Source organism: Epinephelus fuscoguttatus, linkage group LG3 (genome assembly GCF_011397635.1).
Source record: "Epinephelus fuscoguttatus linkage group LG3, E.fuscoguttatus.final_Chr_v1".
Lineage (NCBI taxonomy): Eukaryota > Metazoa > Chordata > Actinopteri > Perciformes > Serranidae > Epinephelus > Epinephelus fuscoguttatus.
The window spans coordinates 18,754,727-18,773,561 of record NC_064754.1 but is presented as its reverse complement, the minus strand read 5'-3'; the positions used below and the strand labels follow the sequence as shown (position 1 = coordinate 18,773,561).

The 18,835-nt window shown below is 38.6% G+C and overlaps 2 protein-coding genes across 3 annotated transcripts; one reads left to right on the top strand and one right to left on the bottom strand.

Moving 5' to 3' along the window:
• Positions 1-1,941: 1,941 nt before the first annotated feature.
• dnaja1 (DnaJ heat shock protein family (Hsp40) member A1) lies at positions 1,942-11,702 on the bottom strand. Its single transcript, XM_049571102.1, has 9 exons — positions 11,578-11,702; positions 9,427-9,578; positions 8,852-9,038; positions 7,427-7,531; positions 6,926-7,153; positions 6,705-6,819; positions 5,514-5,629; positions 4,859-4,959; positions 1,942-3,859 (listed from the first exon to the last, which is right to left on the bottom strand). Exons 2-9 carry the CDS (start codon positions 9,556-9,558, stop codon positions 3,623-3,625), a joined length of 1,221 nt encoding a protein of 406 aa, XP_049427059.1. The 5' UTR covers positions 9,559-9,578; positions 11,578-11,702; the 3' UTR covers positions 1,942-3,622.
• Positions 11,703-11,761: 59 nt separating this feature from the next.
• aptx (aprataxin) lies at positions 11,762-17,040 on the top strand. Of its 2 annotated transcripts, XM_049571103.1 has the most exons (7): positions 11,762-11,916; positions 14,068-14,114; positions 14,256-14,537; positions 14,656-14,715; positions 14,821-15,047; positions 16,333-16,436; positions 16,552-17,033. In XM_049571103.1, exons 1-7 carry the CDS (start codon positions 11,787-11,789, stop codon positions 16,704-16,706), a joined length of 1,005 nt encoding a protein of 334 aa, XP_049427060.1. In that variant the 5' UTR covers positions 11,762-11,786; the 3' UTR covers positions 16,707-17,033. The 2 variants fall into 2 exon arrangements, with proteins under 2 accessions (XP_049427060.1, XP_049427061.1); XM_049571104.1 differs by lacking the exon at positions 14,068-14,114 and having other exon boundaries at positions 14,379-14,537; positions 16,552-17,040.
• The last annotated feature ends 1,795 nt before the right edge of the window (positions 17,041-18,835 follow it).

Sequence of the window (18,835 nt, the reverse complement as noted above, 5' to 3'; positions counted from 1 at the left end):
TATTAGACATGAAAATGCATGATGGTGAACTGTCGTGGAAATACTTATAATAAAAACCGCCTCTTGTTTGGGCATAAACAAACAATATCAGGTATATGATTTGTCTGCTTTGGTTAACAATAATACTTTTGTAACTCAGATGATTCAGATGATTTGTTTTGTCCTCTGTGTTCCCTGCATGCTACCTCAGTACACTGTCTAAATGTGGCTCTAAAATAATTTTAGTAGTCCTTTAAAAATATGCATGATGACTAATGATGAACTTCATTGGAGCTCCAGTGACACAATCTGTAACCTGTGTGTATATAATAAATGTTCTTAACGTGGTCACATTATTGTCGGTTTGTTGCACTGACTGTAATCGGTGTTCCTGTGCATCAGTATGCCTGCAAGAAACAGAGCTACTAGACCAGTATTTATTATTTGTACTACAGCATTAGTACTTCCTGTCATCTGTCTCTGTGCTGTCATCCATATATCACTGTTGAAAACTAATGTGTAGTCATCAACTCTATTTTGTATATTCATTGTTGTATATAATACTGCCAGTCATGTCAGAAATGGTTATCAATAAAATCCAAAAACCTTTACAGCTGACGGTATGGGTGCCATTTTTTTAAGAATGAAATTAATTCTAAACACATACCTACATACATATATATTGGTGCACCTGTTCAACTGCTTCTTGATGCAAATAGCTAATCAGTCAATCACGTGGCAGCAGCTCAGTGCATTTAGGCATGATCAAGACGACCTGCTGTTCAAACTGAGCATCAGAATGGGGAAGAAAGGTGATTTAAGTGTCTTTGAACGTGACATGGTTGTTTGTACCAGACGGGCTGGTCTGAGTATTTCAGAAACCGCTGATCTAGTGGCTCTAGTTTACAGAGGATGTAACAGTATCTCAAATCACCACTCATTACAACCCAGGTATGCAGAAGACCATCTCTGAATGTACAACACGTTGAACCATGAAGCAGAAGGACAGGAAACTGATGCTACAATCGACACAGGCTCACCAAAATTGGACGATAGAAGACTGGAAAAAACTTTGCCAGGTCTGATGAGTCCTTATTTCTGCCGTGACATTCAGATGGTAGGGTCAGAATTTGGTGTAAACAACATGAAAGCATGGATCCATCCTGCCTTGTATCAGCGGTTCAGGCTGCTGGTGCTGGTGTAATGGTGTGGGGGAGATTTTCTTGGCACACTTTGGGCCCCTTAGTACCAACTGAGCATGGTTTAAACACCACAGCCTACCTGAGTATTGTTGCTGACTGTGTCCATCCCTTTATGACCACAGTGTACCCATCTTCTGATGGCTACTTCCAGCAGGATAACGCACCATGTCACAAAGCTCACATCATCTCAAACTGGTTTCTTGAACATGACAATAAGTTCACTGTACTCCAATGGCCTCCACAGTCACCAGATCTCAATCCAATAGAGCACCTTTGGGATGTGGTGGAACGGGAGATTCACATCATGGATGTGCAGCTGACAAATCTGCAGCAACTGTGTAATGCTGTCATGTCAATATGGACCAAAATCTCTGAGGAATGTTTCCAACCCCTTGTTGAATCTGTGCCATGAAGAGTTAAGGCAGTTCTGAAGGCAAAAGGGGTCCAACCCGGTACTAGCAAAACATTTTGGGAAAATTGTTCTACAATTGCAGTAGCTCTTAACCTTTATGAAAGCCATTATTATCTTTGTACAAAACAAAATGCAGTTCAACTAGAAAATGCAGACTGTTGGTACAAAAGGACAATGGAGTTATTGCAGTTTAAGCTTTTGCTTTTACTTAAGACCATAATCAGGAGAAGGTCACACCAAAAGCTTTTTTTTTTCCCCAAGTAACTCTATTCTTGAATATTTTGAATACCAGTGGATTGCCACGTGACAAAGTAACTATCACACACACACACCAAGTCATACAACATATTAGAGAGACCATCAAACTGCATTTAATTAGAAAACATGAGCATCAACAATTAGATGATTGGTCCGTACACACATACAGTCAGTCAAAAACCTGACAACATTTACTGGAGTTGAGCTCCTTTGATATTATGAGTACTCATAAATTTGCATCCACTTTAAGAACAACTGTGAAACAATTTAAGGAATCTCCCTTCTGGCGAGCATAGTTGTGTTTTACAATAACCAAAACAAAAAAACAAAACAACAACTCTACATTATCAAGTTGCTTTAGTTACGATAAGGCTTTCAAACAGGCAGACACTTCTATGAGGTATCAGGTGTGCCGATTTTAAGTCCCTCCATAACCTCCCACCGACGCATTTGGCATTTACAATTAAGACTAAAAATAGGATTAAAAGAAAAACAAAAAAAAAACACTTAATTTCTTGTCAGCAAAAATTAATTGACAAGTTTATCGTGCTACTTTAATTAAATTTAGAATTGTAAAATCCACATTGAATTATTCTTCAAAGTATTATAAAACAACATGCTTGAAATCAAGAACATTTAAAACCATGAAAAAATAACCAAGACATTAATCACTTTTTTGTAAAACTTGGGTGCAACTTGGCACTTAACAGTTCTTTAAGGGAGGGAAAACATTTGTTATGAAGGCCTGTGATAAGAAGCAGACTCATCCAGTTATCTTGATAACTATCTGCTATGTAGAACCCCAAACCACATAAAAACACCCACTCTGAATTTCAGTTATCAAGATAACCTGCTTCTTGGAACCCCCCCCCCGATCTGCTGTTTTTTTTCTTCTTCTTGTTCATCTTTGACATCTTGTTTCTGAACACCGACCCTGCCATTAATATGCAGTCATTTTCACATCAAACTGTAGTTATGCACAAGATGTTCCACTTTCCACACAAGGTTCCAAAAACACAAATGCACGGCGTTGCCACAGACGACTGATTGCAGCTCAGAAATATTGAAGTAGGCTTAAATATTAGTTTGAATATTCTACATTAGTGGCTTGAAGCTGAATACTGCCATGCCTGAATCGTTGTCACCTGTACTCCCAGCTCACGCCACATTTATAACATTGTTAAGAAATGTCTGAGAAATAGCCCTTTAAAGGGTTAAACAGCATAAATGTTTCAACTCAAGGCTCAATGCACCTCTGCTCTCCACCACCATCTTAAGATTGGGTCTTTACACACGCACACACGCACACACAACGGACTGAACAAGTCATCAACAAGTGGTTCACAACAACAGCTGATTTAGTATCACTATAAAAAAGGTTATTTTCATATTAATATTGGCATCCGTTTCATTGTAAATGCATAAAAAGCAGGCAGTCTTTGTTTCAGAGAACAGTTTGTCTGAAGCGTCTGTGATACCCCTCGTCTCTACTCACAGTGTGACTGAAAAAAATAAAATAAAAATAAAATAAGGTCCCAGAGATGAAGAGGAATCCCATTCACCCGGATCCAAGTTTAATCCTGGAACTACATGATACTCTACTCCATCCAAAGAGAATTTTAGTAATAAATCAAGAAGGCATTGGGACACTGATTCAGTTTGACAGAAAACGCAGTTATGAGAAGTAAATTAAATAAATGTGCACAAACTTCCAAAAAAGGTGCTTCGCTGTAGAGATGGTCTTCTGGAGTAACAACGGGCTGGTTGTTACTTAAGACGTCTGACACTGAACGCCACCCGTGCTGGCGTAGTCGTCTTCATCCATGTAGTAGTACTGATGATGGTGGTGTCTTCTTCTGTTCTCGAGGTCACAGTCCTCCAGGTCGGCGTAGATGTAGAGGTCATCGTCCATACTGTCGGGCTGCTCTGCAGCCAGCTTTTCTGGGAGGTAGCCTTCCAGCAACTTCAGCTTGTCCTTGGAAAGGAAGTTAGCTTGAGGGAACACCACCTAAAAGAAAACAAACATAAACAATTTGATCGAAACAACCATGTAAAAGTTCAGCCGTGGCTGTTAAATATTTGGTGTTCATTTGTAAAAAAGATTAGGAGTGTAACTGTGCGTGTGTATGTCACAAACTGCTCAGTAAACAATGTTCAGCACCTCTGATCCAAACAATTACTCTCTAGTAGTTTTACTCGGAAGGTTTGGCAGCGCACTATTTATTGTCTATCAGCTGTGGCATGCTAGTTTGCCTAAACCTGTTAGTCAAGCTCTACGATTTGTGTCAAACTGTATACCAACATTGTTCAACTGTACTCGGCAATATCTAGATACATCTAGATACAGACTCAGACCGTGTCAAAGCCATAATTGATGCCACGTGTTTATCACTGTGGACATGCGTCTCCGTCATGGAGCAGCCAAAATTAAATGCAGGGTGTCCGACACATTCACTTAATTGTGGCAGCATGCTACAATAGCAGCACTTGTTCAGGACTGTACATTAGGAGTGCTGTGGAGTATATATACTGTTCATTATTCAGAGCTCCACACTCTTGGTGTGCAGCGTGTACTCTGGGCACAGATGGAGCAGCAGAACCCAAGGCACAGTGAAAATGAAACTTATGTCATATAGAAATACAACACTCTCAACATTGCTCTTATTTTAATGTTGCACATCTTTTCCCAACCTACTTTAGAGGAAACTGGAGAGATATCGCATTCAGTGATATCAGTGACCTTGACTTTTGACCTGTGACCACCAAAAACTAATCATATCATCGTTGAGTCTAAGTGGACATTTGTGCCAAATTTGGAGAAACTCCCTTGAGCCGTTCTTGAGATGTCACGTTCTCAAGGTTGGGACGGATGTATGTATGGATGGATGGATGGACAACCCATACACATAATGCCTCTGGCGCAGAGGCATGAAAAAATTGTTTTCTGCTGTTTTGGTAGAGTAAAAGGAAACAGAGGAAATAAAGTGAATATGGAAAAACTTCTTACCGAGAAGTGAATAATAAGGCGTCCCTTCTCAAACGGTCTGCGGTACATGGGCATCCCTTCATTCAAGACGCACTTGGTGTCCCCAGGCTTGATCAGTTCTCCTGTGATGGAAAAAACAGGGGTCACCTCAGTCATGAAAAACTGTATACATGACAGCTATATTTAACAGGCTAAATTTATTTGAAACAGTCTTACCTACACCCGTTAAACATACAGGGTGTTGCACAACCATTAACTTTTTTTTCTCAGTTAAAACAAATGAGTAAGAATGAGTTTATGGTTTACTTTTTAGAGGTTTCACAGTAAATAACATGAGGGCTGTAATTTACACATTTTATCATGTCTGTGGACCAACAATACAGCGAGTGTCTATACAGTGAAGAGCAGTGTGGAGTGCACAGCAAAGAACACTATTGAAACAAATCAACTCCACAAATGCTCTCAGGACTCAGCAGTGCTCATTCAGCTGCACATTTCTGTGTGAAAGATCTCGGGTACAGTGACTAACTGATGTCTGTGATATGCAAATATTTCTACATGTGAAATGGATGCTTTCTTCCTCCCAAATACTGGTATCTTCCAAAGGAGGGAAAGCTTGGCCCTCAACCAACAGACACACAGTCAGGGTAGCTGTGCATGTAATGATTTAGTTCACCTGGATGTGAGGTGATGAGCAGAGTTCTGTTGTCCAGTGTCTGAACAGGCTTCTTGAAACCACACAAAGCTTCAACCAGCTGTAAGTCCATCGACATGATCAGGTCCTCTCCTTTCCTGATGACATCAAGGGGAAGTTGAGGAAAACAAGCAGAGGTGAATTACTGGGTGGATTTTTATAAAAAGTAAAACAAAGAAACATAAATAACATGTTCAGCTATAAACAGGAAGCAAAGTCAAATGGGAGTAATAATTTTCATTTCTACTGACATCTGCTGACCAGAATTAGTTTTTCTATTTTGGCTCATCAGCCATCCTCCAGGATGTTGTGATCCCATCAATTAACGCAAATTCAATCAATCCCTGTTTATTCTGTAAGACTTTTCACCGATCATCATAGCCACCACACTGACTCGATTTCTGGTTGTGAAGATGCAGACATGTGTAACACAAATGTCTCCCACTGACTGACAGAAATTACTGCTATAGGCTGACGTTCTGCGTGAAAGTGAGGGTTAACTGTTTTGCAATGTGCACAGTGTTGTGGTGAAACAAATGAAAGTCATTGACCAACACTATTCTACCCCTAAACACACCCGGAAAATGGCCGAGAGGTGCCGATGACAGACGAGACAAATCACCATAACAGATGCTGTTGCATCCAAATCTATCACAAGTGCAAAAATCAAGATGAATTAGATGGTGGTAATGTTGGTGTAGTATTAATCACAAAGTGATAAGAGACGTGTTTGCCTGTTAGCCTGACAAACTGTGTGTGACGACGGAAATAGTTGAGGATAAATGTCTTGAAAAAAGTTTTTGGTAATAGTTGTTCAACCCTCATAACTATGGTTTTATTCTCACTGGAAAAAGTTTTGATTTTTAGTTATGTATTCGAAAAAATAAACTCTTTTTTGCAATTTTCACTAGCTCAAGTAATTTCATTGCAAAAAAAAAAAAGAAAGAAAGAAAGAAAGAAAGAAAGAAAGAAAAAAGCCTAAAAACATCGACACATGCATCACAATCTTTTAGAAAAGCTGCTGTGAAATCCTGGAGGGACTGGCTTTTGAATCACTTTCGTACTCAATAACACGTTATATATTTCCCCTATATATATATCATATTATCCCTACCTCTGCCAGCAAAGATTACATCAGAAACAAAATACACCTGACAAGAGGGAATATATTACCTGGTGAAACGTGGATGTTCTCTCTGGTCCAAGACAATGATGATATCACCTGGCTCAATTCCTGGCTCCTGGTCTCCCTCTCCATGGAAAACAATCTTCTGGCCATCTCTCATTCCTGTGGCAGTGAATTGACCATGTGATGTACGTGCAACATTTGTTTTTCTAGGTCACTCTTCAGACAGTCACAGATACATTTAGATAAACTCTCTCTTCGCTCTCACCTTTGTCGATGTGCACCTCCAAAATCTTCTTCTGGCGCAGGATCTTTCGACCCCCGCACGCTTTGCAGCGGTCCTTGTGGCTGATTCTCTGCCCTTGGCCCTGACAGCTGTGGCACACTGTGGACACTTGCTGCACCATACCTGGCACTAGCTGGTGCATGCGGACCTGCATGCCTGTGCCATGGCAAGACATGCACATCTGTGCAGCTCCTTTCCGACTCCCACGACCTGCCAAGAAAATCAAACCATCAGCACACTGGACTACAAAGATGAAGGCTATTTTTGCTTCAGGTTTGGCTTGTTATATAAACTGTGGTCACCTGCTGAGCGAGGACGGGATTACATTTACAAGACTGATGGGTTTTGTTATTTGACAAAGAGCCTTTTCATTGCCTGGCTGGGTGTGAATGTGCTGAAATGCCTGCTTAGATTACTTAACAAGTTCAGTGATGGCCACTAACAAGAGCACATGAAACGTAACTCGAATAACCAAAGACGTACCTTCACATCTCTCACAAATAATATTCTTCTGGAGGGCGAGTTTTCTTGTTGCTCCGTTATAAAGATCTTCAAGCGTCACTGTGATCTGATGAACTATGTTCTTCCCTGGGGGGAGACAAATCACAAATTTTAGCAATGCTGTTTCTTGGAATAAAGTTCGCAATGGGTAAAATGTCATCAACTCCTTGTATCAAATTCCTTTATTTATTACACAATATACATGTTTAATATATTAAAAAATATGCTTCCAGACTGTAACCAGAAGTACTTCCAAATTAGAGTGAGTCAGCATGAACTAAGATGAATTGGGGGAGTTTTTCCTTATTCACTGTGAGGGTCCAAAGGACAGAGGGATGTCGTTTGATGTAAAGCCCTCTGAGACAAATTGTGATTCAGGCTTTATAAATAAAATTGAATTAAACTGAATTTGTAGATTAGAACAAATCAAAACAAAGACATATAATAATGAAAGTTTGTTGAATGGATTTGAAATGTAAATTAAAATGTGCAATACACTTTATAATATTTAGAAATAAGATGATTAACAAGTATAAAACTGAGTTATGAACACTACTATGTTTATATGTTTTTTTTTCTTTGAGACTTTTGTGTATATATAATGTACATGTATTTTGTTTTGCTTGTTTCTTTCATTTTAGTTGTATAAATCTAAAGGGAACAGTACCAAACAAGTAATGTAAAAAGGACAGATGCAATAAATTAATTTCAGCCGACACCTTTTGGGTCAGTATAGACTTCATTTGGTTTGTACTGCTTCAAAGGTAATGACACATCTTTGTTTATTTATCACTTTTTCTTGATTGGTATGCAAGTTTTATTAGTTGGAAAATGACCGAAATAAACTAAACAAGCCTATTTCTGACACCAGTCGTAAATTACAAGCAAAAAAGGAATGTGAAGTTAAATGTTTACCTCTCTATTTCAGGCTCTGAATTTTTTTTAGCTAAACTGCATAGTCACAAACAAGATAAAAATGTACTGTAATGTACGATCAGTTAAAACGCATCCTAAAAAACATTTGTCATGCTTTCTAGACAGCCCTGTGTTTTGACTGTGGTGTGACTGCAGGAGAAATGAGGAGGAGATTCATTAGGGCATGAACAATTATTGTTTTGTTCCCGTTAAACAAACAGCTGCAGAAAGAAAACTCATAGGCCTATGTCATACACGTTGCAAAGTAAAGCTTACAGCCCAGCTGATACAGGATTTTAAGTCGGATACAAATATCGATATTTGAATGTTTAAAAAATTTGATAACAAGCTGCCAATGTGGATTTTCTGTTACCAGCCCATGACATTAATAAACATCTTGGAGGAGGGTCCCTTAAATTTGCTTTTTTAACAATTGCAACCAAGATATTGTTAAAACTTCACATCATCTTAGATCAGTGATTACTTTCGTACCTTTTCGCTCTCTGTGCATCCGACTACCTCCTCCAAAAAATAAGTCAAAGATGTCCATGGGTGATGCAAAGCCCCCACCACCGCCGCCAGTCCCTCCTTCCTTTATAGCCTTTTCACCTCCACGGTCATAGACCTCTCTCTTCTTGGCATCTGACAAAACCTCATAAGCCTGTGAGATCTGCTTGAACTACAAGGTAAAGAAACAAAAATACGTAGGTCATTAAAGAGGGTCAGAAACACTTCTGGCAATATGCAGCTGCTTAAAAGATTAAAATTAAACTCTTTGAACTTGTGCACAAACTAATGACTGATGTCTGATAATGACTGAAGCCTTCAAATTATTTTTATATGGCCTCCGCAGAAAATAACAGATAAATCTAACATTTTAATAAATCTACCAAACAATCAAAAACAGATTTAACAATAACCACACATACCCTGTTTAGTTTAAGCCATTACATTATTTCATTTTTTGATATCCATTTTAATTCCATTAAAAAATTCCATGCAAGTAAAATTACATGCAAATATATTAAAATACAGCTGCAAACATTTGAGTTCATTGAGGTACTTACCTTCTCTCCTTCTGTGGGATTTTTGTCAGGGTGATATTTCAAAGCCAGTTTGCGGTAGGCCCTTTTCAGTTCGTCGGGAGTAGCAGTAGGTTTCACACCCAGTGTATCATAGTAGCCTGTTTCCTTAACCATGTTTGACTTTGATGGATAACCTTGAAAAAGTAAAAGAAAGGTGAGACACAAGCAGTATGTCAATATTCAGGTCCGGTTCAGCTCTTAAAATCTCTCAAAACCTACCAGAATGGATACCAACATTTAGTCCCTAAACTCTGAGAAAGGAGGAGAGAGGTTCTTTTAATAGGTGCAATAACAAAGTGTGTCATCATGTGGCTTAACTGTGAGATTGGTCTTTATGCTGTTGGGTTGTAAAAATGCTTGGCACGGGCATGGTTTTTAAAAAGGGCTAGATTTGGATATACTCTTTCCATTATTTGAAAAAACAGTGTAGAAATGTCTAAATATTCTGTCTCCCTCATAAATGGTGTTGGACAAAACACGAGACATATTTTTTTCAATATAGTGCAATCCAATACAACACAACTGTTGAATATAGCCTCAAAAATAAGCATTTAGTTGAATCAAAATCTCTCTGACTCACACTACAAGCTTCCCGAATGTATGATTAGTTGACTATTGTAGTTGATTACGTTATATTATCCAGATGTAATTACTTACTGACAACTCAGTGTGTATCAGCAATGAAGTATATGCTTACAGTACCCTTATATGAAAATTTCTAATGCACTAAATGTCAGAGTCACACTTTTCAGGGTTCACAGATGCACAGACATCTAATGACACCATGAAAATGTTAGTGTGTCAAGATTTTATACTACTACTCATTATGTACTGGGAAAAATTTAACCAGATACGAGGCAGTGATGAGGGTCACCAGTTATGTACACATGTATGTGTAGATCTACTGTAAACTTCATTGTAGTTTGGGTAAACCCAGCTAAAACTAATGCAGTATGATGCAACAGCCCTACGATAAATCCAACCTCCATCAGAGGTGTAGTTAATGCTTTAGAAAATATTGTTTTGAAGAGGTGCTTTTTCAACTTTGTGGTTATTTTTAAGGCTGTAAAGTTAGGGGAAAAATTGATACATACATAATTATATAATCAGTTGCTTTTTCAGTTCGCTACACACATTTTACTGAAAAAGAAAAAAAAAGATTTAAGTGAGATGAACGGACTCAAAACTGTATCTTATTAGATAATACAGATGTTGACAAAGTTTTACAGGTAATAAATTGCAATGTATTATATCACAATACTCAGCATATCGCAACACATTTAAAACTGCAATAATATTGTATCCTGACAGTATTGTATCACGAAGTCTCTGGTGATTCCCATCCCTAAATTATAATATACCATAGTCTATCCTTATTGATATAAAGTGCAAGACAAAATATAATTCTCAATGTAACAGTACATTTAAACAACAACACCTGCAGTCTCCACAATGACCACTAAGTTAAATCAATACCTCTCTGAAATAGCTCAGTGTACTAAATCAACAGACTTATAAGTCAATTAGTTAGATCATTTGTTTATCCTACCAAAGGTGAAGTAGTTTCTCTTTCCATTTTGAGGAAAAGTAATGTTAGCTAGTTGTGATGTTGATTACCAGTACATCATGTGATATTGATGATGGTTGTTTGTAATCGACTATTTTGCCTTATATTTGGACCATAAGCCTGACATGAAGTATTCAGATTACACAGTAGACAGTGGAAAAGTAAAGACCTACAAGGAGCTTCAGGTAAAACCTAAGTTACTTTTACACGTCATGCTTCTTCTTATAATTTGTGTGACATGTTTCCTAATATCAGGGGATTCAGGGGCTAACAACAACGGACAATGTGACCACCACAGGTTTATTTTTGGTTGACAAAAGTATTAATTAATGCTAGTTTATTAGCAACTACCTGTTATCCTGCCCATGATAAAAACAGTGGCGAGGTTTCATATCAGTCAGGCCCTACGTACTTTAGCTAGCGGTTACTCAACGTTAGCCCAGCCAATGATATCATGGCTAATGCTAACACGCTAGCTCTAGGCACTTTTTCTAACGATACGCTACAAACATTCAATGTCACGCCGGTAAACACTAACAGTGTAGTTACAGGTATTATTTTCCAACCTTGTATGAAGCCTGTAGTTTGAATCCAGATCACACCTCAGTTCACAGACTCTTCGAGAAGCTTCTGACCCGCCTCGACACAAAATCCGACTCTGTGACGTCAATGTCCTGCGACGAAATGCGTCACCAAAACAAAGCGCGTGCTGCGCAGCGGCTGTAACACTAGACTCTGTCGGAAATCAACGTCTTCAGCGACATAAGATGATAAAATGCCAATTTGCTGGCTTATCAGCGAGGAGCGCAATCATAAACCTATCCGACTGCCTCACCTGCAGACAGTTGTCCTGGGTCGAGGTCCAGAGACGACTATTAAAGACAAAAAATGCTCGCGGCAGCAAGGTAATATAACGATACATTTGTGTTTAGATACACTAACTTAGCTGCGTTAGCATTTAGCTGACAACACCAACAAAAAGGAAAAGATGAAAAAATGCCATTAAGTTTATACTTAACATGAACATGCATTCGAAGTGACGTTAACTGGCAATTACCATACAAACTGGTAGCCTGAGTCAGGGGCGTAAACATAAACAGGTAGGCAGTGTTGGTGCACTGGGGCCTGTGGGGTGCCACCTGGAAAATATGCCCATGTTCAAAGAACTCACATTAAATCAAAAGTAGTGTGATTTTCTATACATGCCCTAAAAAAGACAAAGCCATCTCCACCGTGGTTTTCTGTTCCTGTAAAATAGTATCAATCTATAACAAAATCATATGCTTATTCTACATAAACTATAAAGAAATACAGTTTAACTAAATTAACAGTTTCCTTTTTTCTTTAATAGTTTTTGTCATATATCAATATCAATGTCAAGTCTCTGTTTAATCATGTAATGAGACGATAGGATTTACAATAGCTAGTTTAGGTGCAACAAGACTGACAAGCTGGGCACATCTGCATGTAGGTATAACTTAAAAGTAACAGTAAGACACACTGTTGGTAAAATATATATACACCTAAATCTCTGTGTGTGTGCTTCATAACTTGTAATCAGGGCACACTGGGGCCCATAGTAACTACCCTTTGTCACTGGATTGATTTATATAACAAAATGACTATGAGCACTGAACATTAAAAAAGCATCCAGTCTGATCACTTACAATTCCAGTGGGCTCAAAAGCAGAAGTTATAGTCGTATATACTGCACATATTTTGTACTTAGCACATACTGTAGATGTTTTCCAAATAAAAATATAACCTTAAACGCAACACTTATTGTCACTCCCATTTTTCAGGAGTTAGTCCATCCACCTCACAGGTGTGTCATATTAAGGTGCTGAATAAACAGCACAATAATTACATAGCAGGTGTGCCCTGGGCTGGTCACATTGAAGGCCACTCGAAAATATTCAGTTTTATCACACAATCTGTCACATAGGTTTTTAGGGAGTGTGCCATTGGCACCCTGACTGACTGCAGAAATGTCCAACAGAGCTGTGACCTGTGAATTAGTACATTCAACCAGCCTCATAATCGCAGACCATGTCTAACCATAGCTTAGGACCTCGACATCCAGCATCTTCATCTGTATGATTGTCTGAAACCATCCACCCGAAAGCTGATGCAACAGATCTTTTACCCACCAAAGAATTTCTGTACAAACTGACAGAAGCTATCTAAGGCAAGCTCATCTACATGCCCGTCATTCTCAGCAGGGTCGTGACCTGACAGCAGTTCGGAATCAGAACTGACTTAAGTGGGCAAACGCTCACCTTCAGTGTCTGACATTTTGGAGAAGTGTTTTCTTCCGTATTAATCTTGTGTGACAAAAAACATATCTGTGGCCCTAGTATTGTGAGGTCCTAAGGGTTTAATAAATTTATGCACTAAATTTGACAGATACAAGCCTTTTATGGGCACCGGAAAAAGTCTTAGATCTTTATTTCCACTTGTAAAAAATGGGAGTAAAAACAAAGGTGTTGCATTTATATATATTTTTAGTGTAGCTATGTTATTTTGTATGAAGATAAATAAGTTGTTCGCACAAGATAAAATAATTTACCTTGACTTTAGGGACTCTGTAGTTCTGCTTTTATTCTGCACAAAACATTTTGGCGTGAAAGTTGGTTGGATTTATTTATGATCAAATTTAGTAATGTGCTACCATAACTTACTGTTTGGTTTCAAAATTTCCACAAATCTAAAGATAAACCCTATTACTCTGTTACTTTTTATTTAAATATTGGCCTTATTTATAAAGTTTCCAGATTTTAGCCTCTCTTCAGGTTTTTAAGGAAGTCAAACATCACATTGCAACTATTGAATTCTTTAACAAAAAAAAAAAGCCTTCATACCCCATCTGTCTGTCACAATTCTAAATTTAATCTGTCTAAATGACCACTTCCCCTCATAGTTTTTTTATATTGTGTACAGTTTTGTTAAAAACATGTCTTTAGATTCGTGTGCTCATTTTTCATATATAAGTTAAAATCTTTTTAAGTATTGAAAACAAACTTTAATCTATACAAATGTTATCCTCTCTCAACCAGTTGAATTGAGAGCTGAATGCAACAAAGGTTATGTCAAAGTTAAACAGGTAAGAAACATAAAGAACAATGATTTTTTTTATCAAAGTGAAGCTTTCATAAAGCAGTTGTTACGCTGATATTTATTAATTACTGTAATCTAACGCTGTTTAATTAACACTTCTGTCTCATCTCTTGTCTTTGTTCCAAAGCTGGGCTTGAATCCGACCTCCGTAGACTCAGTGGTGGTGGGTAAGGACAGTGAGGTGAAAATGAAGCCCGGACAGAAGCTTCACATTGTCAATCAGCTCTACCCATACACTGTAATGTTCAAGGAGGATCCCACTGGGGATCAGGGCGGTGGCACCAAAAGACCCCGAGAGTCGGCTTCAGAGGACAGAGAGAGCCGCAGAGAGGCTCCAAATGTTAAAGCAGCCAAACAGACAGAACAGGTCTCTGTGTCAGTCAGTCAGGGAGAAGCCACAAAAACCAGTGTAAGAAAGCAAAGAAAGTGTGTGCGCACAGATAAAAAAAATTGTTTATACATGTTTTTCTCTTGTGTGGTTGTTAGTATGTTTTATTAAAATACATGTTGCCTTAAATTTATTGCAGGAAAGTTTTGGACATTGGAGCCAAGGTCTGAAGGTCTCAATGCAAGACCCAAAGATGCAGGTAGCTGTTCTTAGAGAAATAAATAAAGATTTACAGTTGTTGTGATGCTAACTGATCTGGATCCTAGCTGAGAATGTTAAAAATTCACTGTCTCCTCCTCTGTAGGTGTACAAAGATGATAAAGTAGTGGTAATCAAAGATAAATACCCCAAAGCTCGCTACCACTGGCTGGTCCTCCCATGGCAGACCATTTCCAGCCTGAAGGCTTTACGTGACGAGCACTGCGACCTGGTGAAACACATGCAGGAAGTTGCTGACCAGATGATTCAGCAGTGCCCAGATGCTACCTCGCTGCGCTTCCGCACAGGGTACCATGCCATCCCCAGTATGAGGTCAGTAATCAGTGTTCGAGATGTGCCATCACATTGAAAGATAATGTTGATGTTTCAGCATTTAATACAAAATTATATTTTCTAATATACATGGGTTTTTAAGTTTAATAACGTACTTCTCTCATTAAAGACAGCCACTGTTTTCATTTCAAGGTAGTACAGTTCATATGAAACAAAATAATCTAAGCTCAAAGGTTCACGTTATGTTCACTGCTGCCTTTGATAGATCCTTAAGCATTTCATCATTTCCCACCATGTACTTAATATCTTTACCTGCCAAGTATTGATTTCTCTGTCTTTTCCTTTTGAAATGGTCTGTACTTTGAATAACTATTTTATTTTATCCTGTTTGCTTTTAATGGATTTAAAGCACTGTAAATTGTCTTTATGTATGAAATGTGCTTTACAAATACATAATGCTTCACTCTGCCTTATACAGCAACAGCCAAATCCCCATAGTGACGTCATATACTGTAGTGTTTGAGGCAGTTTAGAAACCTTAATTTCTACCCAGAGCTCATCTACCTCATCATCTCTGTTTGTGTTGTGACTTTAAACTTTACTGCCACTTGGTGGTAAGAGTTAAAGGCTTCAAGGGGCTCAACGCAAAATTCAGAGCGTTTGGGTTGTGCAGGCACAGTTATCAACATGGAGGTGGCAAAGCTAGAGGCTGACTGCGTATGGTGCTAACTCCATAAACAACTCTAAACAACAGCAAAAGTGCTGGCAAAGCTAATGCTGTTGACTAAGGGGGAACCGGAGGGTGGGTGCTACGGCTTCTTGGAAGACTCCGTCCGAATATCAGTGGTAACGTGCACATGAGTGCAGTGTAAAGTGGGGGATACACACATGCACTAACATGTACAGTTGGACCGGTGTCCCACAAAATAACCACAGAGAAACTCCGATTACAACACACACAGAGGTGACTTCATTCGCTGCTCAGGATGCCATTACTTCACTGTATAGAAATTAGTTTTTTGAAAAAAAAAAAAAAAAAAACCCTCTAAAATACGTTTTTGTAAACATTTTTATTGCAGACCTAAGCCTGTGTTGGATCATTTGCTTTAAACAGAAATCAGAAACCCTGATATGTCAGTGTTCAAAGATCTGAAAAATGGTATTCGAACATGTATGAAAAGCATAGGTATGGTCCTTTTTAAATGCAAAAAACTATGGTACCTATAACGAAATTGAACCCCAAAGTTCATGAGGAGGAGGATCAGCACATATTTAATGTATACACATAAAAATGAACACACTTTGTGCATATTCTCTTTTACAGTCACGTACACCTCCATGTGATCAGCCAAGACTTCGACTCTCCTTGTTTAAAGAACAAAAAGCACTGGAACTCGTTCACAACTGACTATTTCATGGAGTCTCACGGTGAGAACTAATTACAGTTTTTGTCAGTATGAGTTGTTAGCTAGAAGTACCACAGTAGTAAATTGTGTTCATTACTGCAAATAAGCTTTTTATCTATGCATTTTGTCATCTGCAGATGTCATTCAGATGCTCGAAACAAACGGAAGGGTCACCGTCAAAGAAGGAACCAGCGAGCTCTTGAAACTACCTCTCCGTTGTCACGTGTGTCGCAGAGAGCTTTCTACTATACCCGCTCTGAAGGAGCACCTCAAGTCTCACTTTCCCAGCTAAGACAGTGACTGAAGGGAAACATGTTAGATGTTTATGGTTCAACACAGGACTGTAGTGTGATGGGCATTATTTTTGCCTGTTAATTTTGATTTACGGTTTTATAAGACTTGTTATTATGTGACCAGAATACAATGTCCATCTGGAGCTTTATTTGAATTTTCAACATGTCGCACGTCAGCAGGTTTAAGATGCACTTATGTTGGATTTCATCAGGGTTTTTCTGCCACACACTGCATCTTTTGTTCCCACATTTTCAAACACTATGTTGTATTAAATGTTTTTCTAAGAAGTGAATGCTGGATTTGTGTCATTTAAAACTGTAGCGTGTTTTCCCCAATAGTGCAACACCCACTAGTAACTCTATTTGCATTTTATTTAAATTTTAGAGCTTGTATGGAGTGGTAATGGAAGATGTAAGAATTATGTTATACTTTTTTAATGTGTTGCAGTTGTCTCTTTGTCCTGGAACCATACTACTGCCAAAAAAGACGACTAGTTTGTTTTAAATGAAGCTTTAAGACCACCTTTTAACATGTCTGAAAGAAGACACTGGGAAAAACCTTCATCAAGTAGCTCACACTGGACTATCTTGGTTTTACAAGCATTTTAAAAGTGCAAGACTTTAAAAGCAGACGTTGCAGGTGGCTCTGGAGATTACCCCTCTTTTTCTGTGATGCACTTAACTGAGCAATGGCTCTGTAGGAGCATGAAATGAAGTTTTGGGTTCTGATGTGAAGCTTTGAAAAAGTATTTAAGGCAGTCGGATGAGTTGGAAAATTATCCCACACCTGAAGAAAAGACAGTTTTGTGCCAGAGGGAGGCGTCATGCTGCTGAAATTATGACAATTGTGAGCTTGACAGAGCTTGAGTCTGTATTAAATATTAAAAGGAGGAGAGTGAGTAGCCCCTGTACGCCCATATCCTACCCACACACTCAGTATTACCTACTGTTGCTGATAGACTTCTCTGTACTGTGTGGGTGCTCGCAGACAGTGCTTGATTGACAACTCCCTCATTCCCCACTAAGTTTTATGTTAGGATGGGACAACTTGTACCTGTATCATTTTGAAGGCGTTATGTAATTCCCAGCATGGCTCTGCTTAATTTAAAACTGGACAGAGGTATAATGATCCAGAGTAAGTGGAAACATCAGTCAGGCTTTGCAGGGCCTCAAGACTGCAGCATGACAGGGTGTCTGCAGGTCCTTAAAAAGTCTTAAATTCAATGGTACAACAATAAGGCCTTAAAAGTCTGGTACCTGTAGACCTGTATGTTGCAGACGCCCTGCATGAACTGTTGACTTTGTCGCCATCTGATGTTCGTTTTTATAAAGGGAGGGATGCATCTACACTTCCCTGGGATTTGCGCTTTAACATCCTGTCCCTGCGTTAAAACTTGAAATATATGGGAGCAGGAATTGGGCATAACATTCACAGAGGAAGGGTGGGAAAGGGCCATTAAAAGGACCCACCCGAGCTCTTTATGTGCCCGACTTGGACTAATACAGTTCAAAGTCTTCCATAGGGTCCATTTCTCTAAAGCTCGTTTATCTGAAATATATCCAGGAGTGGAAGATAGGTGCAACAGGTGTCATCAGTCTCCATGCAATTTAAATCACATGTTCTATTCTTGCTCAAAGTTACACAATTTTTGGCAGGAATATTTTGAGACTATGTCTAAAATACTTAGTATTGAAATTAAGAAATGCCCTTTCATTGTGATATTTGGAGGCCCTCAGAACCATGGTCTGTACACCTCTAAACAGTTAGACTCCTTAGCTTTTACATCTTTGTTAGCACGCCGCCGTCTTCTTCTCCAGTGGAAATCAGATTGCGCCCCTTCATTCTCTCAATGGCTTCAGGATGTCATGTTTTTCCTAAAATTGGAAAAGATCAGAGATGAACTTAAAGGTGACTCTGAAAAATTCTATGGGAAATGGCAGCCCTTTCTAACATATGTCAACTCACTTAAAGTCTTACCACCTGACTGAACACTTGTCTTTTTTTTCCTTTTGTTTTACATTTATTTATGTATTTGTTTATTTATTTATATTTCTCTCGGGTTAACTTTTTGTTTATAGCTTTATTTGCTCTTTAATACAGAGAGTTCTCTGTTAAGAGACAAGAAAT